Source organism: Bubalus kerabau, chromosome 6 (assembly GCF_029407905.1).
Source record: "Bubalus kerabau isolate K-KA32 ecotype Philippines breed swamp buffalo chromosome 6, PCC_UOA_SB_1v2, whole genome shotgun sequence".
Classification (NCBI taxonomy): Eukaryota; Metazoa; Chordata; class Mammalia; order Artiodactyla; family Bovidae; genus Bubalus; species Bubalus kerabau.
In genome coordinates this window covers 84,210,491-84,237,244 of record NC_073629.1, presented here as the reverse complement: position 1 = coordinate 84,237,244, position 26,754 = coordinate 84,210,491, and the positions used below count along the sequence as shown (strand labels likewise).

General features: G+C 36.7%; 1 protein-coding gene across 4 annotated transcripts in view; it reads left to right on the top strand.

The window, feature by feature from the left end:
- The window catches only part of PATJ (PATJ crumbs cell polarity complex component), a 383,451-nt gene that overhangs the window by 128,579 nt on the left and 228,118 nt on the right, over positions 1 to 26,754 (top strand). For all 4 annotated transcript variants that reach the window (XR_008715910.1, XM_055585657.1, XM_055585656.1 and 1 more), the window contains exons 22-26: positions 1,617 to 1,791; positions 11,037 to 11,108; positions 12,559 to 12,736; positions 17,920 to 18,030; positions 22,225 to 22,302. Coding sequence is in view for 3 of the 4 variants with exons in the window: in XM_055585657.1 (XP_055441632.1) it covers positions 1,617 to 1,791; positions 11,037 to 11,108; positions 12,559 to 12,736; positions 17,920 to 18,030; positions 22,225 to 22,302 (614 nt within the window). In the remaining variant the exon portion in view is untranslated. The remainder of the gene's footprint in view (positions 1 to 1,616; positions 1,792 to 11,036; positions 11,109 to 12,558; positions 12,737 to 17,919; positions 18,031 to 22,224; positions 22,303 to 26,754) is intronic.

Sequence of the window (26,754 nt, the reverse complement as noted above, 5' to 3'; positions counted from 1 at the left end):
GCCAGTTTTTTGTTCTTTCAACTCTCATTTTAGGCCATTTCTGCAGAATCTCCATCCCACCCAGTCCCTCCTTAGGGGAGGGGGTAGACACAGGGAGCTAGAGCAGTGGTGCGCATCTATGGATTTGACTGCATGTGTGAATGAGGGCCCAGGGGATGGGCTGAGGGCTGCCTGGTGATGGGGGACAGGCACCTGAGACTTCCTTTAATACCACCTGAGTGTTACAGTTACTTTCACCCCCTGCTTCAGATTCTCTGCTGTATTTCCTATACTGTATTAATCAGTGTTACCAACTGATCAGATCCTGACTCAAAGTGTCTAGACAAGATAAAAAGCAGAAGTACAAGTGAGTTTACTAGAAAATCTGTTCAATATGAAGAAATGGAAAGTTTAAGTGATGCTTATAGGAGAAGTTTTAGAGGAGTATATATCCTAGTGATCAATTTTAATTTTCTGATAAGCCAAGTTTCCAAAATATACTATAAATGTATGGATTTAAGGGAGGCATTTGATACACCATTTTTTATATTTGTATAACACAATGAGAAAAGATTGGCTGGGAATTTGTAATGGATTAGATGTAATGGATACTGAGGTGTATCCTAAGAGCGATGAATGGGTTTATGCCAGCCTGCATGCAGCTCTCTAAACATGTACCATAAGACTGCCTGCACAGCCCTGCCCTCGTTATTCCTTTTTTCTGTTATAGGAAAGTGACACAGATGACATGTTAGGTAAATTCACACATTCTAATTGGCAAAATTCCTCAGCCTGGAATTCCCCATCTATTAAATATGATTGCTAGTATCTCTTGTAACTAGTTTAATGTAAGAATTAAATAAGATAACAAATGTAAAAGAATTTTGGAATTTATAAACAAAGCCCCTTCAAAAATGTGTTTTCATTTGATTATTTGTTTTTCTGTGTAGTTTTTTTTTTTTTTTTAAGTTAGTGAAATGTTACTGTGTCTGTAATTGAGACAGCCTAGATCAACGAAGGAAAATTTATAGTAAGATAAGGAGATAATCTCCATCGTAAAGGAGATTAGTTGTTTTTTTTTTTTAATTGAAAGATTCTTTAAATTCTACGATCCTTTACATTTTAAAAAAGTTTCACATAATCCAATAATAACCCTTTTCCCCTCCAGATCCCTGTATTGGTCCTCCCTGCTTCTCTCTCTCCACTGGTAACCACTAGTTTGTTCTCTGTATCTGTGAATCTGCATTGCTTTTGTTTTATTTGTTAATTTGTTGTATTTTTTAGATTCCACATATGAGTAATACCATACAGTATTTGTCTTTCTCTTTCTGACTTATAAGAAAGATTCTTTTGATAAAAGATTCATATTGCTAGCATAATATCTTTTCACTAAAGCCATGCTTAACATTGTAACCCTCTTCCACTGAGCAATCCTTATTTCCCTTCCTCACAGAATTTTTTTTACCATAGCACTGCCACCATCTGACATGTTAAATATTTTGCTTATTTAGTTTAGTGTAAATAAGTCTTCTACCTGAAAGGGGCCTGCCTGTGTAGATATCCATAACTCTTTGTTGAATGAATGAAGAATGAATGAATGTATCCTGTGCTCACCAACATCTGGTTTTGCTCTTTAGGCATGATGATTCCAAATGATGTGCAGGGTCCTGGCTTGCTTGTTGAACTTCCTGTCGTGGCTCAGAGAAGGGACCAAGAAGACTTGCCTCTGTATCAACTCTCCAGGACTCAAGCTGTTTCCAAGGTTTCAGCATACGCAGGAATGTTGTCTTCTAGATATACCACTGATGCATGGTATGATATTATTCCTCTGCATTTTTACATTATAAAGTAGCTTTCTTTTAGCTTCATTAAAAACAACAACAACAGGTCATGTTTATGGTGGACCATTTGTAAAGTGCAGAAAAATATTTTGAATAAAGCCCACTATATTAAATGATTACTGTGAGAATTTCCCACGCTTAAAATTGTACCATATATATAATTTTGTATTCTCTCAGTTGTGTGCAAATTCAGTTCAGTCGCTCAGTCATGTCCGACTCTTTGTGACCCCATGAATCACAGCACGCCAGGCCTCCCTGTCCATCACCAACTCCCGGAGTTCACTCAGACTCACGTCCATCGAGTCAGTGATGCCATCCAGTCATCTCATCCTCTGTCGTCCCCTTCTCCTTCTGCTCCCAATCCCTCTCAGCATCAGAGTCTTTTCCAATGAGTCAACTCTTCGCATGAGGTGGCTAAAGTACTGGAGTTTCAGCTTCAGCATCATTCCTTCCAAAGAAATCCCAGGGCTGATCTCCTTCAGAAAGGACTGGTTGGATCTCCTTGCAGATAATGGAGGTTAATTAAGAATTTAACAATTCAAGCAAGAAATACACGAGGGCAAATTGAGGAAGGCTTGGACTTAAGAGTTGGAGGGGCTACGGGGATTGTTGGCTGATAACATGTGGGAAGTGAGAAGGAGAAGGAGATGACCTGTGTTTCTGAATGGAGCAACTAGATGGCTAGCAGGACCATTAATTCTTTGGCATAAGATTATAGGAGCATGAACAGTTTGAAAGGAAAATGATGAGTTCGGTTTGGGACATGTTGGGGGTTCAAGTATCCATAGAATGATGAAGTGAGATGGAGTTAATTAAATACATGTCTCCAAGGATTAGTGTTGAGGTCTATCCTGATGTGGATACTTGGGGAACAAGATCAAGTGAAGGTGAAACTCCTGGATTTGAATAGTCATCCAGGGGAGGCTCAAGTGATAATAGAACAGGGCCAACATTGGCGTCCTGCAGAGCAGCAAGATTAAGGGCATGAATGGAGGAAGAAAACGGTGAAGTGGAGGGAACAAAAGGTAGAAGGAAACTGATGAGCTGGAGGTTGATATAGAAACTAAGGGAAGAGAGCATTTGAACAAAAGCATCATTACAGACTATTGTTACATACTACAGAGAGAGGTCATGGTAGATAAAATGGAAGTTTTCTTGGGACTTGATCACATGGATGCCCTTGGTAAGCTAAGAACAGTTTCATTAGAGTGGAAATCAGAATAGTGGGTTGAGAAATGAACAGAAGTCAGAAATTGGATAAAGTAAGAGTAGACTAGTGTTTTGAGAAACCTGATCATGAAGAGGCAGAAAGAATGTATGTTACCTAGACAACTGGAGGGCATTGTAGGACTGGGGCAAGAGGATGTATATATGTATACACACACACACAGACTGTAAATGTGAAAGATCCAGAACACACACACACAGATTGTAAGTGTGAAAGATCCAGAAAAGGAATATGTAGATGCTAGAAAGTGGGTGATTAAATATAGTCCCTGGAGAGGGTGGAGGGAGAGGAGGACATGGCACCTACAGAGATTAACCTTTAATATCTGGTAGGAGGAAGCTCATATTCTCTATGGACTCAGGTGCCAAGAGTGAAAGGAAAGCACAAATACAGGTATTGTTAGTACCTTGAGGACTGGAATCTGAAAAAGTTTTTACCCTATGGCCTTGGGTGTTTTTTTTTTTTTTTTTTTTGTCCTTTAGAAGAAAGTTTATTTACTCAAAATGATGGGGTGCTAGTAAAGTGGACCATAAAAAGAGAGGTGTCATAACAGAGCTTAGCTTTTGAAACAAGAGTAGGAGGGTAAAGACCTAGTGGTGAGAAGGAATTAGGAAAATACTGATTCCCTTTTCCCAGCTTCCCAGGGAGTGAGAGAATGAACATCGCCCTCTCAAGTGTGGTATCTGTGGCTGAGAAGCAGAGCCGCTGACGAACAGAGGAGGCTGAGAGAACACTGAGGGAGGAAGTTAGGTTGTGGGCGGTTTCTTTACAATTTAAGGAGATTTTGTGGAGTGTGATGGGTAGTTTGGCTGAGTGGGCCTTGGCAGTGGGGTATGGGAACAGAAGCACAGCTGAAAGAAAAACCAGGGCAGTGTAGCACTGTGAGTATAGGACGGCAGAAGCAAATGAAAGAGTTGGAGGTACTGCAAAATATACCAGGGATGAGAAAAAGGTAGGATTAATTGGCCTTATGCTGTTATTTACTTATTTATATTTGAAAATAGTTCACCTACAATGCTGTGTTAGTTTCAGGTGTACAGCAAAGTGAATCATTATGCATATACATGTATCATGCTAAGTGAGGCGAGTCAGACAAACACAAATATCATATGATATCACTTAAATCTGAAATCTAATAAAAATTATATAAATGATAAAATGATATAAATGAACTTATTTACAGAACAGAAACAGACACACGGATCTCGAAATCAAATTTATGGTTACCAAAGGGGAAATGTGGCGGGGGGGAATGATACATTGGGAGACTGGGATTAATGTATATGCATACTACTATCTATAGAACAGATAACTATGGGGGCCTACTGAATAGCATAGGGAACTCCACTGAATGTTCTATGATAACTTACATGGGAAAAGAATCTTAATGCTTTTATTTAAATTTTAGTCCAACAAAGATTTTGTCTTGTTATATGAAGTGTCTCAGACTTAATGTCACTTCTCTGTTCAGTGATCTGTGACCTTTGCCGAGTTTTAGATAGAAACAATAAAAAGTTGTCTGGCCTTCTGCATAGCTTATGTCTGAGTGGAAAGGAAAGACTGGTAAGCCCAACTAGTTGGAGAAATTGGAGACTTTTTACTCAACAGACCTGGACCAATGGGTACAAGGAGGAGCTGACAGGCCCAGGGTCCTAGTGCAAGGGATCTAACCAGTTCCCAAGGGAAGAGAGTGTTAAACAATCATGAGTTTGTTTCTTTAGGAGAGATGCCTAGCAGTGGGAGTACTGGAAGAGTTAGGAATATGTTTCAACTTTTTTTATGTGGTCAAATTACTTTTCAGAGACATTTCCGTTTTTTAAATTTCTCTTGTGCTGAGTGTTAATAATGGACTCTGGCCAAAGAATTCAGAATTGAAGCTGCTTTTCACGTTATAGAATTGTAAGGGTAAATTGGAAGAGATTTAAACAAATTTCCAAACCCACCCCTCCTTCCTTGTGCAGAAGATGGAGCATTCCATCAGTTGTATCTTACTCAGTTCTCCCAGTTCCAGGGAGAAGAGGTCCACTTTTCTCCTAATGTGAGCACTTTGACAAGCTGATTTCTTGTGTTGGCACAGGCATTTAAGGGCTTCAGCCTAACCTTTGTCTTGGGAGATCAGTCTTGCATTTGAATGTTTTTTTTTTTTTTGGCTCGCTGTCATAGATCCAGTGTATATATTTCAGTCTCAGCAGGCTCCAGAAGTGTTCCTGTAAATCATACTACCCCTTTTTAATCTTTCAGGGTATGACCCATGGAGTTAGGTCTGTAGATGAATATTTATTGCTACTCAGAAGACTTCCTGAGTAATGCACAGATTCCTTTCAGAATATTGTTTTTCAGATCATCAGGGTGTCAGCTAGTGCTAAATGCTACTTTACAGTTTCTTTGCATTAATTTTTGCATAGGACTCAGCAGAGCTATTTTGTTAGTATTCACTGTGCTCTTGCATAAGCTAACTTCTCTTCGGCTCCAGGACTAATATTAAGAGGTCAGATGCACACTGAAAGTGAAGATCTCTAGGAAGGAAGAATGGTGGGCAGACTGAGTGTGGAAACTCTGAAAGGAATCTAAGTGATCTTGTTCTGAGTATTCTTCTTCATAAAGTTCCTTGAGATGATGTTTTCAGAATTCACCTGGCTTCAGTCTTTTTCTAATTCAACTCTGTCATCACTTGCTGCCTAAAGACATGAGTGTGCCCATTAGTGGGGGACATGACCTTCCAAACCTAATAGGAGATGTGCAGTATAGTACTGTGCTGCTGCTGCTGTTGCTGCTGCTAAGTCGCTTCAGTCGTGTCCGACTCTGTGTGACCCCATAGACGGCAGCCCACCAGGCTCCTCCGTCCATGAGGATTCTCCAGGCAAGAACCCTGGAGTGGGTAGCCATTCCCTTCTCCAGGGTATCTTCCTAACCCAGGAATCAAATCGAGGTCTCCTGCATTGCAGGAAGATTCTTTACCAGCTGAGCTACCAGGGAAGCCCTGTGTGTATAATAGGATGCAAATGAAAAGAAATACTTTCAGATATTGGATACTTTGTTATGACTAGTAGGAAGTGAAATATGAGACTGAGTGTCATAGCTGGGGAAAGGATTAAATGAGTTAATGTTATATTTTAAGTCCCCAACACGGCTTGGCATTTAGTGCCTTTTAAGTAAATGGTGAGTTTCTGATAGGTTTACCTTTGAGTTCCACTGCCAAAAATTATGTGTAAATTAAGAATATTGGTAGAGGACTAAGGGTAAAGGAGAGAATAAACACATGGATGTGAGAGAGGACTACTCTGGAATGTTTGACTTGGAAGGAAAAAGGGGACGTTTCCAAGGAGTTTATAATGTTGCGGCTGTGGTCCACTGCAGGTGGAGATGAGTGTGAGAAATTAGGACAAGAGACGCACAGGAGTATTACACTAATGCCTTTGGAAATACAATTAGATATTTCATTGCTAACGCAGGCTGTACAGAAGGTCAGAAAAGGGAAAGACCTAAGGAAGTGACTTGCCCTTTATGAGTTGAACGTTTGTTTCTTAACAAAAGTCTTAAATGCAATTTTATGGAACCATTTTCTTAATTTTGATAACTGCATAATGGTGGCTCAGATGGTAAAGAAACTGCCTATAATGCAAGAGACTTGGGTTGGATTCCTGGGTCAGGAAGATCCCCTGGAGAAGGGAATGGCAACCCACTCCAGTATTCTTGCCTGGAGAATTCCATGGATAGAGGAGTCTGGTGGGCTATAGTCCCTGGGATCGTAGAGTCTGATGCAACTGAGCAACTTTTACACACACACAAACACACACACATACATTCATGTTATCAGCACTCCAATCAAGATATTAAACAGTTTCATCCACCCAGAAAGTTCTCTGCTTCTGACTTCTAATACTGTAAATTATTTTTTTCCATTCTAGAACTCATGTAAAATCATACAATAGGTACTTTTTTGTTATCTGGCTTTTTTACTGAGTACCACGTCTGTGTCATTTTAAACTTTCATGTATAGTAATGACTAATTCTTTATGTATACTGGTATCAGGTAATAATTTTCTTGTAACTTCAAGGTCATAGTGTTATATTTGTGTAACTAACCCTACTAGTTTGGAAAACATTAGTGCCTATTCTGCCTGGCTCTAGAAGCTCGTATTCCCTCTAGTGTGCACAGAAAATTGCCATATAGAGTCTATATTTTAAAAGGAAAAAGAAATCTCGAGATAACTTAGCCACAATTGTATCTCTTCCTGCCTACATCATTTTGGGGTGCTGAGTTTGTTTGACCCTTATATGGCTTAGTATACAGAATTTTTATGTGAAAAAAAGATATATTAAAAAGGAAAGGTCACCTTGGCTATCTGGATTCATCTGATTTTGGTATGACGTAGAAAATGTTAATCTCAAAGACATTGTGTCTTATGATGAAGTTTTACTATTAATATCCACTTGTTCATTAATGGGGCACTTTATCTTTCCTCCCAAATCTGTAAAGAATGATAACTTTGGGCATTTGTTATAAAGGACTGAAATAAAAAGCATTATTTCTATTAGATGGTTAATTCGTTTAGGGAAAAAGTGGTTATAAAACTCTGATTAAATGTAAAAGGCAAAAGTTCAATTATTTTAAGATTTGAGATTCTAACTGATTGAGCTATTGACCATGTTTAATCAAAGTGTAAATTATAAAATTAGAGTTTAGAATTCTCTTGTGAAAGATTCAAGTACATTTGGGCAAATTTGCATCTTAATATGTGCAGTAAAAGTATTTTACTTTCTCCATTAAATTTTAATTTGAGTTAAAAGGTATATGCATCCATCAGTGTAAAGTGACTGCATTATTTTGGATGGTTGCTCATCTCCTGTGACTGACTTTCTAAAACTAATCACACTATGGTTTTGAAAGTTTTATTTCTCTTTAGGTATGAAATAGTGTGAATAGAATATGTTCATCAATTTCCTGAAAAATAATAATATACTTTGAAAAAGTCTATCTAATGGAATAATCCTCTTGTTACAGATTTTCTTAAAGAAAACTAAAACTTTCCATATTTTAGATAACATTTTTCTCCCTTCATTTAATATTATATGTGAAAGTCAGCAGTTTAGGATATTTTTTATTTTATTTTTTTAAAAAGGAAAGCATATAGCCCATACCAATGTGAAAACTTGACTTCCATTCTATTGTAGGTCATTTTAAATTTAAGGATTTAATTCTTAGAATGATACTATGTATGTGCCATAATAAAAATATGTACATTTTTTTCTTAATATATTTCATAAACTGTTTCTTACCCACAAAATGTGTGAATTTTTTCCTTCACCCACCAACCAATTTTCTGATTCTTTGGACAATGTGTCCTACAATTCATTTCCGTTCTGACATTAACTGCAGAGTTAGTACAGCCCCCCCAGGTTAAGGGCTCAGTCCCATAAGACTGTCCCAACTTCAGAAGCCAGGCACAGATTCCAGGTTTGCGAATTCTACTTCTGACCAACTGACTATGAATTGGGGGTTCTCATATCACCTTTCTGAGGTTCAATAATTTGATAGCATGGCTTATAGAACTTAGGGACGTGCTTCACTATTACTGCTTTATTGTAAAGGATACGACTCCGGAATAGCCAAATGGAAGAGATGCATAAGTCGAGGAAGGGAGTGTGTGTGTGGGATGCGAGAGCTTCCAGGCTCTCTTGGGGCACATCACCTTCCCAGCACTTTAATGTGTTCTCCAACCTGCAGGCTCTCTCAACCCTGTTGTTTGGAGGTGGGGAGAGGTTTATGGAGGCTGCATTATGCAGGCATGATTGATTACATCATTGGCCATTGGTGATTGAACTCACTTCTAGCCCCTTTCCAGAGGTGGGGGTGGGGTGGAAAGTTCTAACTCTAAATACATGGTTGTTTCAGAGAAGGAAATGACACCCCACTCCAGTTTTCTTGCCTGGAGAATCCCATGGACAGAAGAGCCTGGCAAGCTACTGTGTATACCTGAATATAAATTCAAGTGAAAAAATTTAAGGGAAATGGATATTGGTTGAGCCTCAGTTAAATGCCAGTAATATTTCATTTAATCCTTGTTGCTGTTATGGGATAATCAAAATATGAAAGTTTATGCTATGACTACCACTATCCAATGAACGTATATGTACATGTGCAAAAAATAGTAATATGACATGATAAAATGAAGACTCAAATTGGTGGAATCATGGGTATATCATTCAGTGATTGCATTCAGCTGCTGATAAACTGAACCTCCCTCTTTATTCCCACACCCCTCCCCCCACAACTGTTAGCGTGGCTTTACTCAACTGGGGCTTGATTTCTTTCATGTAAAGGAGTCCTGAAGAAGTCCTGGCAGGGCCTTGGACACCTTCTTCCTTTCTGCTGGGCTGTAATCAGTGTATTGCTTCAGTCCTCATTGCGTCGTCACGATTTTAAGATGGGTGTTCCATCGCCAATAATCACCTCTGCCTTCTAGGCAAGAAGGGAAAGAGCATAGAGCAAAAGGTTCCTGTCAGCTGATTCTCCCTCCACTTTATGAGTTTTCCTGCAAGTCTCACCCAAGGACTTTGGCTTCCTTGGTGCTGATCAGAGCTCTTGCACACAGCTACCATTAGCTAAGAGGAAGTCCAGAAAATGTATTGTTTTTAAAGCTGAGCATAGTGCCACCTGGAGTAAAGGGGTGTTATATTGGTAAGGAAGATGGCAGAGAGGGCATTAGATAAGTAACCAGCAATTATCTGCCAAGGTGTTTTTCTTGAATTTTATGAATGCTTTTAATCATAAAAAGTAGACTGGCTAAGGGAAGAAGATTGTCTGCAGTGGGTGAGACGTAAGTGATCCTTAATGATCTCAGTTCTTTAACTGATTTTCAGATTGTTTAGATCCTTTCACTTTCTCTTTTCAATCATCCTTAAACCATTGTATCCTAGAAAATTGTAGAGTGACAAGTAGCTGGAGTTTCATGCTTTTGATAGGACTTATTTGAGAATTCAGAGGAAAATGGAGCATTGAAACTCCATGCTGAAAAAAAGATTTGGATACTATGGAGAGGTTATGTAGTATATCTGAGCCTTCTCTCAGCCTCAAGTGGAAAATATAGTAATATGACCTGCTGTGCTTACTTCACAGGGGTTTTTATGAAAATGAAATGGAAGAAGTAGTACCTACATTTTTATATACAGTAATATGATTGGCAGTATCACATAAGTTATTTAATTTGATGGTTCAAAGGCACATGCCTATTTTGTGGTACAGGTTAGATTGGAGCTTAGAAATCCTGACTCCTTTTCCAGGTCATAGATGATAGTGCCTTTACCCTATTAGATAGCATTACTTTTATAACTATTCTATAATTCAGCATCCTGCTAGGCAGTTCCATATTAACATAATTTGATGGGTGAAAGTGTGATGGTAGTAGGTGAGAGGATTGTATTGTTTAACAAATCTTTCTGTAAACTGAAAAATACACAAACTGTAAACTGTGGACATACACAACATATTCACAGAATACAAATGACGGGGACATTATTTAGGGTTAGAGAGACAAGAAAATCTAGAAAGAGCCATCATGTTTCCTGACTATTTAGTCATTTCAGTTGTTTGTGTCAGGTTATACTAGATTGTTAGCCCGTCAGTCACACCAAGTTTTAAGAAATATATTTTATAATATTTAAGTGTTGATAGAAAAACAAATGTAAAATCATACAAATTCAAACACAGATTTTTAGAAAGTAGCATCTATAGTGTCACCAATGAAAGTGTTTATAATCAGTGATTTTCTGGTACTGAGTGGATATTTATTAATTTGAACATTTAAGCAATATATCTTTGTATGGATAGTTAACTATTGATGTAAATATTTTTAAAGCTTAGAAATTAAGAACTTTTAAACTGCATATAGATTGTATAATATAAAACTTTTTAAGAACCTTTAATAATGAGTGTGTTATAAGTTACATGTGTGTATGTTTTTTTTTTCCCCTTTCTTTCTCCTCAGTGAATTACCTGAGAGAGAAGAAGGTGAAGGAGAAGAAACTCCAAACTTCAGTCACTGGGGACCACCAAGAATGTAGGTTGATAACATGATTGGCTTTCTCAATAGGACAGTGCAATTGGTTGCTCTTTTCTTCAATTTAATAGTGTCAGTCATTCTCTAATGATTGCCATAGTTCACAGGTACATTGGCCTGAACTGTAGTTGTGCTTTGTCTTACCTAGAGGTTTTTAGCCAGGCAAAATGACTATAACCAATATTAGGAAAACCATTGTCATACTTTTTCAGAGAAAGGAGCTTACAGATGTCCATCTATGAGGGGCTCAGTGTACTTTCTCATTGTATCACTAACAAGGCAGCTAGGGCTGTCTTGAAGGCAGTAAAGCTCTTTTTTTCTTTTAAACAAACCAGAGCAATAGTTGAGGCTTCTGTGACATAACCCCCTCCTCCTCTTATGTTAATCCAAGTTTGTGTCTTGTTTGCACTAACAGAGTGTGCTGGGCCCATCCTCCTGTGGTTACTCTCATTGTTTTTTGTAGTAACCAGGGCTGCACTTTATTAAGATTATAAAAGTCTTCCATTAGCTGCCCTTTCTATTTTCACTCATTATTAATTCCACCATGTCACTCACATTGTTTTTTTTTTGCACTTTTGAGTTTTGCCTTAAAAACTCTTAGCTGTTTTCTGAGTTACTTTTTGGAGCTAATTATTGGCCATGTCTGTGCAGTTTGAACAAAATTCATAGTATTTTGAGGGACAAGTTTTATTCCATACTTTATGGAAATGATGTGGAGGTAGGAAGAAAAGAAAACCTTTCCAGCCTCTGGAGCAATAAAATCTGTCCTCCGTTTAAAGAACCACAGGCTAGCCTGGCTGACTAGGAATAGCAGTATGGGCAGTGAGTGTGTCAGTGACAAATTTATTTTATTGTGAAAAAAAGAAAAAAAGTGAAGTCACTCAGTCGTGTCCAGCTCTTTGCGACCCCATGGACTGTAGCCTACCATGCTCCTCCCTCCATGGGATTTTCCAGGCAAGAGTTCTGGAGTGGGTTGCCATTTCCTTCTCCAGTTCTGAAGGTCTGTGCTTTTTTGCCAAAATGATACATGTGACTTTCTTGATTTTTTTTTCACTCATTTGTTATTTCTTCAATTCATTCGTTGCTAATGTTACATATGATGCAGATGAAAAGGACTCATCAGAAAATATATGGTGGTGGGAGATAGGGTTATTAAGATCTAGCTAAATTTCTCAATATTAAGAGTTGTATTTGTTGTCTTAGAAATCATCTTCAGAATTTAAACTGTTACATATACCATAAAATTCTTCATAAGAATCTAATAGAATTTAATTCCATTCTATAGAAGTGATAGATTCTTACAATTTAGGAACTAGGTATAACTTCTATAACATTTGTAAAAATGTATTTATATAAAATGAGCCACAAGGATATACACGTTGAACACAATGACGATACAACAAATTACCTTGTTCATGGGTGAATTCTGTTTTCTTGTTTGTTTTTACAGTGTTGAGATTTTTAGAGAACCAGATGTATCTCTTGGTATTAGTATTGTTGGCGGACAAACTGTCATAAAACGTTTAAAGAATGGAGAGGAGCTTAAAGGCATATTTATTAAACAAGTTTTGGAAGACAGTCCAGCAGGAAAAACAAATGCTCTTAAAACTGGGGATAAAATACTTGAGGTAAATAATGTTAAAATTTTGTTTTTGTTTGAAATGTACTGTGAAACAGTAAATATGTGTGTACCGTTGGTATATTTTATTCAGATGCCTTCATTTGTAGGTTTACGCAATTTTGTGAGATTCTAAAGTTGAACTGTAGGAGTAGTGTTAGTCGCTCAGTCGTGTCCGACTCTTTGTGACCCCATGGACTGTAACCCGTCAGGCTCCTCTGTCCATGGAATCCTCCAGGCAAGAATACTGGAGTGGGTTGCCATTCCTTTCTCCAGGGGATCTTCCTGACCCAGGAATTGAACCCGGATGTCTTGCATTGCAGGTGGATTCTTTACCGTCTAAGCCACTAGCAAAGCCCTTAAAATGATAAAACAAAAAGCATCAAATTTCACAAGTTGACAGAATGAGGCGGAAGGTGGGCCTCACACTTCTCCCACAGTCTTTAACAAACTTTGAATTGTATATGGCAGTGGGGTAGCTCGGCTGTCCTCCCAGAGTTGACCCTGAAAGTGGAAGACTGTTGTTGGAATCCATCCTCTACACATGGCAGGCTTTGCAGAGTGGAGTTTTAAGGATACATCACAGGCACTGAGAGGTCTAGATCTGATACATTTCTTTGCATTGGGCTTATTGGATGACACCATACTGAATATCTTTAACCCCAGAATCTGCTTGTCCTCGCCTCATGGTTTATGATGCTAAACATCAGCTGTGGTGTTTTATCTCTGACAGAGTGAAAAGTGCTCTGGAGATCATGGAGTGAAGTCTAGATTGTCCTGTTTGTTTTCTATTCTTGGACAAATTATGAAATATATTTTATTTTCAGTTTCCAAACAAAACAGAAATGAGATTTTAAAACTCATATAATCATTGTGAGGATTAAAGAATTGCATAAAATTGTTCTGTGTGTACAAATTTGAGGTTATATTTATGTTTGTGAAATTGTAAAAAAAACCTTCAAACACACTGGAGATAAAGAAATGAAGAAAATGACCACAAATCCCTTCTCTTATGGTGTTTACATGATAGTGGGGGAGATAGACAATACACAAAATAAGTAATATATAGAAAGTTGGATTGTTATAAGTAGCCATGGAGAAAAATAACGAGGAGGAGAGTAAGGAATGACGAGTAGTGATGGCAACCAGTAGATTTGTTATGGAAGATGACATTGGGGCAAATACAGGAAATGACCAAGTGAGCAGTGTGGACACAGACGGGAAGATGCCTCCAGACAGAGTGAACTGAAGTGCAAAGGCTCTGAGGTGGGAGCTTGCCTGGATGTATTCAAGGGACAGAAGGAGGTCTAGCACTGCTACTGTAGGTGGAGTGAACAAGAGAGAAGCTGAAAGAGAAAAGGTAATGGGAAGCCACATCATGGAGAGCTCAGAAGGCTGTCCACTCTGCGTGGGAATACATTGGAGAATTATGAACACATACATATTTTTAAAAAGGGTTATTCGGGCTTTCTGGGGCAGGCGTGGTTTCTTTTATTTGGCATTTGTGTGGTACATTGTTTTTTTTTTTTTTTTTTTCATTTTCATACTTATTTGCGATTTTGTTTTAGTTGTATTTTTTAAACAACAGATAACTGGATTTTGCTTTTTTAAAATCTAAATTGATAATATTCATCTAATAAAGCATTTATTTTTAATTTTATTACTGATACATATGCACTTAGAACAAAATACAGAAGATAATGTTTAAAAATTAGCTTTTTTCCTTTATATAGTGAAATAATTATAAATTCATAGGACATTGCAAAGAAATGTATAAGGAAGTCCCATGTACTCTCTTCACGTAGCCTCACCCAACGTTAACATCTTACATGACTACAGGAAAAGCAAAAGCAAAATGCTAATATTGGCACAATTCACAGACCTTAGTCAGATTTCACCAGGTATATACACGTACCACATGTATATGTGTGTTTATAGCTCTGCACAATTTTATCACATGTGTAACCTTGCATAACCCCCACAGCAATCAAGAAACTCAGCTGAGTCATCACCACAAGACTCCTTGTCTGGCCCCTCAATAGCCACTCCTCTCCTCTCCCCTCCTCTCGCATCGCTCTGGCCACCACTATTCTGGTTTTCCGTATTTATAAGTGTGTTATTTTACAGTTGTCGCATAAGTGGAATTATGCATTCTGTTTCTTCTTGAGATTCTTTCTTTACTCAGTGCAATTTCTTTGAAGTTCTTTCAATTTGTCAGTAGTTGATCCCTTTTTATGAATGCGTGGTATTCCATGGTATGGAGGTACCACAGTTTAACCATTCACCCATAGAAAGATGTTTGGGTGGTTTCCAGTTCTTGGCCATTCTAAATAAGCCCTATAAACATTGGTATATAAGTTCCTGAGTGAAAAGAAGTGTCCATTTCTTTGGGATACATGCCCAAGAGTGTAATTGCTGGGTTGTATGTTAAGTTCCTTTCTTAGTCTTAAGAAACTGTCAAACTATTTTCCAGAATAGCTGCGCCATTTTGTATACAAGCAGTTATGAGTGATCCAATGTCTCTGCATCCTCACCAGCATTTGGGATTGTCACTATTTTTCATTTTAGCCATTCTGGATAGGTACATAGTGATATCATTGTTGTTTTAATTTGTAGTTCCCTAACTTTTCATGTGCTTAATTGCCATCTGATACCCTTTTTGGTGTAATGTTTGTTCAAGTCTTTTGTCTTTTTTCTAATTGAATTGTTCATTTTTTCTTATCTTTTTGAATTTTTTCTCATCTTTCTCTGCTGTCAGTGAATAAAAAGTATTCTCTCATCTAATCCATCATCACTTTTACACATACTAATAAAAACCCATTGTTTTATCTCAGATTTAATAATTTATATTTCTTCAGATTCACAACAGACCTGAAATATTAAACTCTAATATATATTCTGTGAACCATAAGGAGTCATTTGTTTACTTTTTTCTATGAAAAGCATTACTTGTTTTGCTAGTGAAGTTTAATACTCATTTCTGTCTTGAGACAATTGCACAAAAGGTTTAGGTCTGTATAAAGAGCTTTTTAAACTAGAAAGTTTAAATTTAACTTAATTTTAAATTAAATTAAATGGGTCTTCATCTATGTACATGGACATTTTTTAGGTTAGGATTTTAAAGTTGAGAAAGACTAAGATTATTTTTCTGTTGTAATATGACAGAATTCTAACTTTTTTCTCACTTCTCAGCTTTAGTGATTCCCATTTAACACTGTATAATCTCTGTCAGGGGAAAAAAGCTGATTATTACTGAAGAGGATGTAGTTCTCATATAGCCTCTACTTTTCTTACTGTTGAATGTTTCAGGGATCAGGTTTTTTTGAAAGAAGCTGCATCAAACTAGTGACAGCTTTTAATCGTCACTGCAAATTTTTTCTATTTTTTTTCATTTACTATTATTCATATCCTTCCTCAACTCAGATGGGAAAAGAGCTTTTCACAGCGTTAAAATCTTCATGGATGCCTATTAGAATAAAAAGCCAGAGTTCTTGCCATGGCCTTCTGGATTTTACATGATGTGGCTTCAGCTGCCTCCCGGACATCACTTCTTTCTGCTCTCTCCTCTTTCTGTGTTCTTTAGACTCACCTCCATTTAAATCTCTCTGACACACAGGGCTCCCATCTCCTGCCTCCATGCTGTCGCTTCTCTGTCCCTCCGCCTCTGGCATGCTCGCTTTCTTCCTCACTCTGCTCAGATGCAGTGACTTATCCTCCTATCACTCTGGTGCGTGTGCTTCCAACTCCTTTGATCTTCTTTCCTTTCATTGAGCTTTTCTGGGACAACCACATCCTAGTTAAGTGCAACTGTTTGCTTATTTTGTGATCTCTTTCTTGATTTGAACTAACAAAGTTATACCAACAAACAAGAAATTGTGACACTCTGAAGCCTTTGGAATGAAAAGTTGTAAAATAGCAAAAAAAAAAAAAAAAAAAAGCCAAGAAACCAACAAACAAAAAACCCCATGCATACTGTCTGGTCTCATTTTAAATTCATGACTGCTCCCTCAGATGGGTCTTTAACTCTGTCCTGCTGTCCTGCTTTTAACAAGGTGTTGCATTCTTCTAAGTAGTCCTTCAGACCTCCTGTGCTTCCTTCCTTAGTCTTAATCTCAGTTGATGGTCCTTCTTTCTTATTTCATTGAGAAAGGAAGAGGAGTAGAAAGGGACCTTCCTCTTGCTCCTTCTACATCCTTTTTTTCTACCTGTGCTTGTTGCAACAAATGAACTATTTGTGTTTCTTCTATCTAGAGTCTGTCTTTCTAACTCGTGCAGTAGAAGTCATTCCATCTGCAGTCTCCAAGGGTTTGCTTCTGCAGTCATCACTCTTCTCTACCTTCATTTTTCCTCTCCTCTGTATCATCATTATTGTAGTATATCCCATCTTAAAAAAACAAAAACCAATCTTGATTCCACTGCACCTATATTCCTATTTCTTTGATCCCCTTGTAGCAAAACAATATTCACAAATTGTCATTATCCTCTGACTGGAAACCACCTCAATTTTTACCAAGGCTTCCTTACATTATGAGTTTGAAGAATTCATTCCTTTAAATAAATGCATTTGATAAATAGAATGCTCTTTGAGACTATGGGCATGTTCACAAGTTATGCTTTCTCAGATTTGTATAATGAGATGTGTACACTTTACCCAAATTTGTTGAAGGCAGAACTCTTTTAGTAAAAGAACCCATGGGTGTTTTCATACTTCTTTTTTGAACATAATTTGAGAAATGTTCAACTACTCAATTTGATAATGGGCAATTTGCTTAAAATACCTTTCTTCTTAGTTTAATTGAGAGAAGATGAGTCCAAAGAGATCCCCAGCCCCTACCGCCCTTCAGAATTATGTCCTCTTATAGTGGCAGAGGAGACATTATAAGCTCAGAAGCTTCTTAAGTTTCTGTTACTGATTAGGCTACCTACTTTTGCATAATTATTTTTAACCTCAGCCATTGTTATTAAGATATTTTTCTTACATACTTTTCTTGAAGGTAAGATGTTAATTTTCTTAAACATGGTCTCCTAAAACAGCAAACCTTTTTATGTGCCAGTATTATATTTTTCTAGCTGTCGTCTAATTCATTCAACTCTGGCTGTTCTCATAACTAGATAATATGCATGAACTTGAATTAACTTATCCACAAGATCTGCTGCCTTGCTAAATGAAATAAATTATGTCTGTGTTTTTAGGTGTCTGGAGTAGATTTGCAGAATGCTTCACACAGAGAAGCAGTCGAGGCCATTAAGAATGCAGGAAACCCTGTGGTGTTCGTCGTTCAGAGCTTGTCATCCACTCCAAGAGTAAGCTTTAGTTTACATATTCAACAAGTTTACAAATAGTCTCTAGATCTGTGGATCAAGCTTTTGCCTCCAAGTGTTAATATTTTCCAACATATTTTTTACTGTTATTCTACTATTGCTTAAAGGAAGTTAGCTTTGTAAAAATTTAATTATTAGCTTCAGTTTTCCCTTTTTTCTCTGATTTCAATCTCCTGGTCAAATTTGAGTTATTCCAGTGTACAATGGAGTCCAACAGACCTATTTTCGATTCTTTGATTCCCTATTTACCAGGTTTGCTAATTTGGAGGCAAGTTACTTAACCTTTCTGAACTAGTTACTTTGTCTATAAAACGCTTCCAACACAGAGAAGGTCAGTTATAAAAACATCCTAGAGGGACTATCAAATGGCCTGTGTATCTATTATAGCATGTAAAAATTCAAATGTGTTGCACTGTATGTTCTGTTGGGGATTCTGAATTTACAAAGGACAGTATTTCATCATAGAGTTTTTTCCTGTAATAAACTATTGATTTGGTATGGAATTAGAACTCTGATACACAGATGTCAGTGACAGGATGTGTATTTTATATTGCAATATGAGGCAGAAATGTCACCAGTAAGCCCTGTAACCGAAAGTTATGTTTACTTTTCTATATTTTATAATGGAAGACAGCTGTTCAAAACATAGGCACTTCTGAACAGTAGAAAAACTGCATAGTTTTTAAAAATATGCCTTTCAGTCCACTAAAATGCAGTGCTTTTCAACCTTTTTTTATATCAAGGCATACAGAAAATAGTATTTGTATAACAAACTGGGTAAACAGATGTCTGACTGTCCCGGAGCGGGGGGCATCAATGTGTATTTTTTGCATGCTTATAGCCTGCCCATACCCAGGGGGCTGCAGCCTCACCCCGTATGGGCAGCTCTGCTGTGCACTGTATTCGCAGCAAGGTCCCTTCCAGACTTAATGCCACGTTTATACTATCAAGACTAATTGAGAGAGGGAAGCAGAATAAAGTCTTCACATTTTTGTATGCAGTTTGAAATTCTGGATTTATTAGAATCCACCCTTAAACTCTTATGATACTGAGAAAATTGTTGAGGCCATCACTTTTATTTCTGGAGACTGAATTTAATAGGAATGTTGGCCAGATTTTCCCTGCCAAATGACACTTCCAGAGAAACAGTTCTGAGCTAGAATGAGCCAATCAAATTATACATTTATACGACCATTTGTGAATGCTTCACCAAAAAATATTCAAAGCATTTTATTAGGTTATAAGGTCAGCCATAAAGGCCAAGCTTTTAATCTAGTCTTTGTTGGTGAGCTGTGGTGGAAGTTTTCATTTGAGTGACCAGTACAATATCTTTAAACTGCTTAAAAAGAAAAAGTCTTTAGCATTATTCCATGCTCCCTCAGGCAGCATCACAGAGTGTTGCGTTCATCGAACACTGAACTGTCTGTGGTTCTAGCCAAAGAATGGTGATGATGTTAATGTCCATTACTTGTTCTGTTTTTTCAGCACAAAGTTGATTCCACCCGAATAAGGCAATGAAAGGAATCAAGCGTCATATTTTTATATCTTTGGTTTATTTATTCTTACAATTATTGTTGGTCATCACAGAAATAGAAAATATAGCCAAATTCTTAATCATTTTTGATCGATTTAATTAAACTTTGAAACGTTCTTCAAAACTCCCAAGGAAGTCATTTCCTAATGTTTGGCCATCAGGGTCCTATGTCTAAATGTGCCTTGAAAAAGAAAGTGTTAGTCACTCAGCTGTGACTTTGAGACCTCATGGATTATAGCTTGCCAGATTCCTCCCTCCATGAAATTGTCCAGGCAAGGATACTGGAGTGTATTCCCTCCAGTGTAACCATTCCCTTCTCCAGGGGATCTTCCCAACCCAGAGATGGAACCTGGGTCTCCTGCATTGCAGGTGATTTCTTTACCGTCTGAGCCATCAGTGACACCTTCATGAAAATTCTCTTCAGCCTGATGGATTGAGTGGTGGTGTTTATGTTTGCACTTTTTTTTTTTAAGTTTTAATTTTTTAAATATTTGTGCTTTTAATAGGTGCTTTAGGAGGACTGGCAACACCTTACCTTTTTAAGCTTTTTCTCCTGAATTTCTCAACTACATTTTCAGCATGCTAGAAAGAAATGTGTATATCTACTTAGATTTACTTGGTATGTGCTTATTTGAGAGCAGAATTCATGATCTATACTGTACACCTCAATAGAAAGTTTCTATGCCAAAGCAATTTTTTCTACTTATAATTGCATTTCACAGTAGCATTAAGGTTTTCTCTATATATCCAAAACCAAACCCTTTTAAAATTGGTATCATTCTTTCAGTTCACTAAATTTATTATTATGTGTTGTTTTCTTTTTTCCTGTCTTCCATTTCTATTTCCCTAATATCATTGTTTCATAATGGCATCTAAATTTTTTTGGACATGTTCATTTTGTGTATTAGTCATATAGAAATATATGTTTTACTTTCATAAGAAATATATGCTCTCCTACTTTTCGTAAAGATGTGGTCTTTTTTGGTGGGCAATTTGTCTTCCAAAGTTTGCTAATGATATGTGTAGAGAATAATATTTCTCTATTTGAAAAACAAATAGTATAAACCTTATGAATGGCAACTAACTTTTATCCCATTTCAAAGCTTCTGCCCTTTAACTTTAGCTGGTTTTTCCATAGGAGAAAGTAGGTCCAGTATAGGCAGGTGTTATGACTTTGTAGGGAGACAAAGTGTTTTAAAGTCTTCAGAATTAGAAACATATACCTGTAGATCCGCTGGTTTTTGAACTCTGACTTAGGTTGTCCTGTGTGTTAAATAGAGAAATAAATATTAAGCACAGTCTCTATTCACATAAGAAGCCACAGATATAAATTGATTTATCACTACTATTGCTTTTTACTTTAGAGAAACATTTCTGAGATGGTCTCACTTATTCCAAAATTAATTTATTCCTTTAGACTCTAAAAGTAGAGAAGAATTAATCGTAAATTGCCTTTTTGAGAAAAGTGCTTTTGTTTTGGTTTTAAAATTATCCCTAGGGAGGCAGTTCCTTTAATTTTCTGAGTAAGGAGATTTATTTTTCCTTTTAATCTGCATGTCTGTCATCAGATTTTATGCCAATTACTTGTGTTAGCTATTTGAGGAGCCTTTAAAATAACCACTTTTAATAATACAAAATAATTTTGTATTTTCTTAAGATATTTTACAGGTAGTTTTACAAAAAGAAATGAGTCAAAAAGTAATCTGTGCTGTTTGCATCATTAAGAATTAAAATCATTTCTATGAAATTGAACAGTTTGATTCACTTATAAGCATTTATTGAATGCTACTATGTGGTGCTTTTTCTGAGCATCAGGGTGATAGTGATAAATAAATTCCAGCTCTAATTGAGGTATTATCCAGGGGTGTAAATAGCTTTGTATAATTTATCTATATGCTAACAGTGATGGTTAAATATTTATTGAATGTACACAGTGCGCTAGATACCATACTCAAACTGTATGAAGATATTACATAAGAATGATTACTGCAAGATTGTTTGTAGGAGAGAAACTTGGAAATGAAGTATGTAAAATCCCATGAAAAGCATGACTGAAAGCAAGAAATGTTATATATCCATGAAAAGAAACATATCATAATCATTCCAGGTGACAGGATTTACAGTTCGTTAAGTAAAAAAGAAAAAGTAATATTTACTGAGGCATCCATTTTTTACATGAAGAAAAGTAAAATCAAAGCCTCAAATAAGTGGGCTGAAGTGATATCACTTCAGTGTTAGCTGCCCTTGGTGACTGGAATAAACATATACAATAACCTTAAAAAAAAACAAAAAAAAAAAAACTTGAGCTGGAGTACACTGATGAATAAGGTAGATCAATGAAATAAATGTTACAGAGGAACTAACTTTCTGGATCTAAACAAGCCTGTGAATTTATTGTCCCTTGATGCCGCACACAAACACACACACATGCAAGCATTCACATTTGGGTTATATAACTTGCTAGATTTCCCAAGTTGTGTTGTTTGCTTTAACTATACTTCTCATATCTTTACTTTTTAGGTGAAGTTAGAAATATAGTTAAGTAGGATTTTAACGGTTTTTTTTTTTTAATGCGTGGAACAATGTAATGATTGTGACATTTAAATTCTTTCTTTCTCTCTTCCTTGTCTTTGTGGTGGCAGGTCATTCCTAGTGTGCATAGCAAGGCCAAAAAAATCACCAATAACCAGGACCAAGACACCCAAGAAAAAAAAGAAAAGGTAACCTAACCTCTTAAACTTTTAAAAATGTTTTTGGTTTCTTTTTGCATATCTGAGCTGCAATTAATATGTGTTTTCTTGGATGAGTATCTGGGTAGAAGTATGGTACATTTAGGACTCTCCTGGTGGCTCAAACATAAAGAATCTGCCTGCAGGAGACCCAGGTTCCGTCCCTGGGTTGGGAAGATCCCCTGGAGAAGGGAGTGGCAACCCACACCAATATTGTAGCCTGGAGAATTCCACGGACACAGGATCCTGGTGGGCTACAGGCCATAGGTTTGCAAAGAGTCAGACACGGATGAAAGACTTTAAGTTCACTTCACAGCAGTTATAATATCTTCTTTCTGTGAACGTACCTAATTCTGGCCTGGATGAAGGCCTAGTGAAGTACAGGTGTAAGATGTCACGTAGCCATTATCAGCCATTATCATCTTTTTCTAACTCCTAAGATATTAAGTTGAATTTCTATTGCTTAGTATTGTTTCTTTTTTTAGCTTCCAAAAGATTTATTTTTATTAAAAATGTATTTTTAATTTCCATGAAAATATTTTAAAAAACTTATCGCTGTTATTTTCAAACCTATTTCAATTATAACCACAAATTGTATTTTATATAATATCTTGTACTTTGCACATTGGTTGAGACATTTTTTTATGGCCTCGCACATAGGTATTATAAATGTATATTTGTGATTTAAAAGAATAGCTATTATCTAGTTACAGATTTCCATACAGCGTTATTAGGGAAAACTAACTAATTGGGTTATTCAGATATTCAATACACTTACTGATTTTTTTTATCAGAGTAACTCATCTTCCATTTTGATGGTTAAATTAATCCACTTTTCATGTAGCTTTTCTGTTTTTATTTTATATTTTTCAAGATAATTTATTAGGTTAAATTAAAAAATTTAATATCCTCATAGGGATATAATTGACCCTTTCATTAATATGTGGCCTAACTAAGTAGTGCCTTATTATCTAGTTCATCCAATATCCTTGAATAGGACAGATTTCCTTATATATTTTTGTCTGAGAGTTTGTCTTGGAAGTTTATGAGCCACACAGAATGAATTCAAGTCTCTAACCTAGTGGGTCTGGGCTTGTAAGGAATTCTCAGGGGACACCTTTCTTCTTTTTCTTTTGTTTTCTTCCATCTCATGCTAAGACCAAGGCCAGGAAATATTCCTGATGTCTTCTGTAATCAAAATTTTGGTTTGTTTACTTTATTTTAAACACTACCCATTGAAAATTTCACCCCATTAAAGAAAAAAAAAAAGCTCTGCCTGATTTTTTCACTTGGAAATACTTTATTTACAGAAATGTATGAGGGCTAATCAAGACCCCTTGAGGATTTGGGGAGAAGGGTTCTTGAAAAGGATAAGGAATTAGGATAGGAATTAAGTTGGTACCAAATTATAGAACTATCTGTTTTGTCTCTGAGTTCAGATCTTAATCCCAAAGGTTTTATTCAGATTAGCAGTAACATACACTGTGTGTTCAGGATTCTGTGGTTTGTTTTTGGCAACTGCCAATAAACACAGACAATATGTAGAATCTAGAAGACCATGGTTATTGTTGCAGAGGTATTAGTTTTGTACAAGTTGCAAATCATCACTTGCAGAATACTTTAACCTTTTGGTCCTTTTTTGCAGGGATTGGGTTTTGGGGCTTGATATCTTTAGTCCTACTTCCCACCTTGTTTGACCTCAAATAGAAACTTTGGACTAATTAAATTTCTAGCTCTCACTAGATAAAAATGAGTACATACTGCATGATTATATTTATATAAAAGTTGAGAAAATATGTTTTTATAGTGACAAGAATATCATTGGTTCAGGAGAATAGGATGCCAGGGTGATTAAAAAGAGTCATGAAGAAACTTTCGGGGTGATGGTTACATGTTTGTTATATTGATTATGGTGGTGGATTTGAATTGTACACTTTAAAATCTGCAATTTTTTAAGTCAGTTATACTTCAGTATATTGGAGTGAAGCTATTTAAGACAAAAATTCCCTGTTTTTCTGGAGCTTGCGTTTTACTAGGGCAAAGCAAACAATATAGAATTCAGTGACTGCTAACTTTAAAGCAATATGGGGATGAGACCTGAAGACCCACAAAATATGACATCTGGTATATAAGCTCAAAGAAGGGAGATGATCTGTCTCATCATTTCTCTTTTTCTGCATCGCCCAGAATGCTGCCGGCCACCTATTAGGCATACAATGCATATTTATTGAGTGAATAAAGAATCCTAAAAACAGAACAAAACTAAATCTCTGGTTTTAGGTCACTAGGGATTGGCACATGCCCTCTGGGGATTTACCTTCTGATTTGGAATTTATGGTTGTTTCTGGCCTCAGTTACAAAAATATAGTTTTGAATTTTTATCTGTGATATACATATATGTGTGTGTATTTTTTTTAAAGAAGGGCTTCTCAGAATATTTAGTCTGTCTTATTGCTGGAATTGTGTTGATTCATATGTTGATTCAAATATCTGAACATTAATCAAATGTTTATTGGAAACCAATAGTGTTGCAGTCACTGTGCTATAGTCAGTGGCTATAACATCAAAACGGAAACAGACAACAGGATGTGGAGACATGGACAATAAACACACAGATGAATATAAAGTGCTTACTGATTTAAATACTTTGGGGAACAAAGTAATTAATTGACTAAGGAAAATTCCACATGAGATTTCATGAAGGAAAAGATAAATGTATGATACTTATCAACTTTGGTACATTAAATCAAATTGAATTTCAATATATAGCAAGGATATTTGCATTCAAATTTTTTAAAAAATCCAGTAAGAGCCCAGTAAAACTAAAAGTCAATGTATAATAAGTCTACCCAGCTGAATTCCTTGGCATGGAGCAAAAGTTGTCACTAAGTTAACATGGCAATAGTTAACAATGCAACCATAAACCCCAAATCAGAAGGTTAAATGGAACACAGGAAAATGACTTTTGTCTGGACAGCATTTGCCAATACCTGTTGACCTAAAGCCAGAGGTGTTTGTTTTGTTTTTAGTTTATTTATTCAATAAATATGTATTGTGTGTCTGTTAGGTTCCAGGCAGTGTTCGGGGCCTTATGGGAAGATGATAGTTAGCCATGTTAGTGAATCTTTGGAGAATTCAGAGGTGATTATTGTCCCCAATGGACAGAGGATCCTGGTCGGCTACAGTCCATGGGGTTGCAAAGAGTCAGACATGACAGAGCACAGCACAACAGTTTATTATTGCCCCAAAGCACTCCCACTTGTGAGTCAATTGATCATATGAGGATCTACATCTCCATTACAGGATGATGTTTCATTGGTTACAGGATGTACTTCACTATGCTACTCTTCTCTGTAATTATAGCTTGTGTACAAAGCATTATTCTACACCCTGGAATGACAAATTACCTTCACACCAAGAAGTGCATATATGAATGTGATATGTAGTGAAATAACTAGAAGTGTAATTGGTATGGTAGAAATATGCCCAGAGTACTAGGGGAGACTTTCCCAAAGATGGGAGGTCACGTGATAACTAAACTCTCTCTCTAACAGTTATTATTGATAGAAATAATTCCTTTTAGGTATTTTTTCCCTCCTTAATACAAAAGCAATCGTGTTCTCTAGAATTCCTGACAGTCAGAAAGGAGACAATAAAAATCACTTGAAACTCTATTAGTAGAGGTGTAGGTTAGAAATAAAAATTTTGGCTTGAAATTATTCACATTAAAAAAGATAGGGGAAGAAAGTGACTGAAAAACTTTAAAAAAAAACCAACAAGCAGATCTTGAATAAATCTCTAGTTTTTTCTTATTTTGTTTTATTTCATTTCAGTATTTTCTAACGTCTTATATAGAATGTGAAACATCAGACTTCATAGAAATGCTATTATCAGCTGTAGGTTCATAACTCTTTGGTATTTTCTTTCTAAATTTTCTTCAGTATTATTTCATATGTTTTCTTTCTTTGAAGGAATTGTGGACACTCTTCACAACTGGGAGATGTCATTAATAGAGAAGTAGTCCTCTGTAGTTAGCTATCTTCTTTTTCTTTTTGTGTATTACCCAAATGAAAATGCTGTTTCCCACTAAACATAGTAATCCCTTAAAGTATGATTGCTGCTGCTGCTGCTAAGTCGCTTCAGTCGTGTCTGACCCTGTGCGACCCCATAGACGGCAGCCCACCAGGCTCCCCCTGTCCCTGGGATCCTCCAGGCAAGAACACTGGAGTGGGTTGCCATTTCCTTCTCCAATGCATGAAAGTGAAAAGTGAAAGTGAAGTCGCTCAGTCGTGTCCGACTCCTAGCGACCCCATGGACTACGGCCCACCAGGCTCCTCCCTCCTTGGGATTTGCCAGGCAAGAGTATTGGAGTGGGGTGCCATTGCCTTCTCCATAAAGTATGGTTACATTAACCTTATAAAATATATATATATATCCCAAATA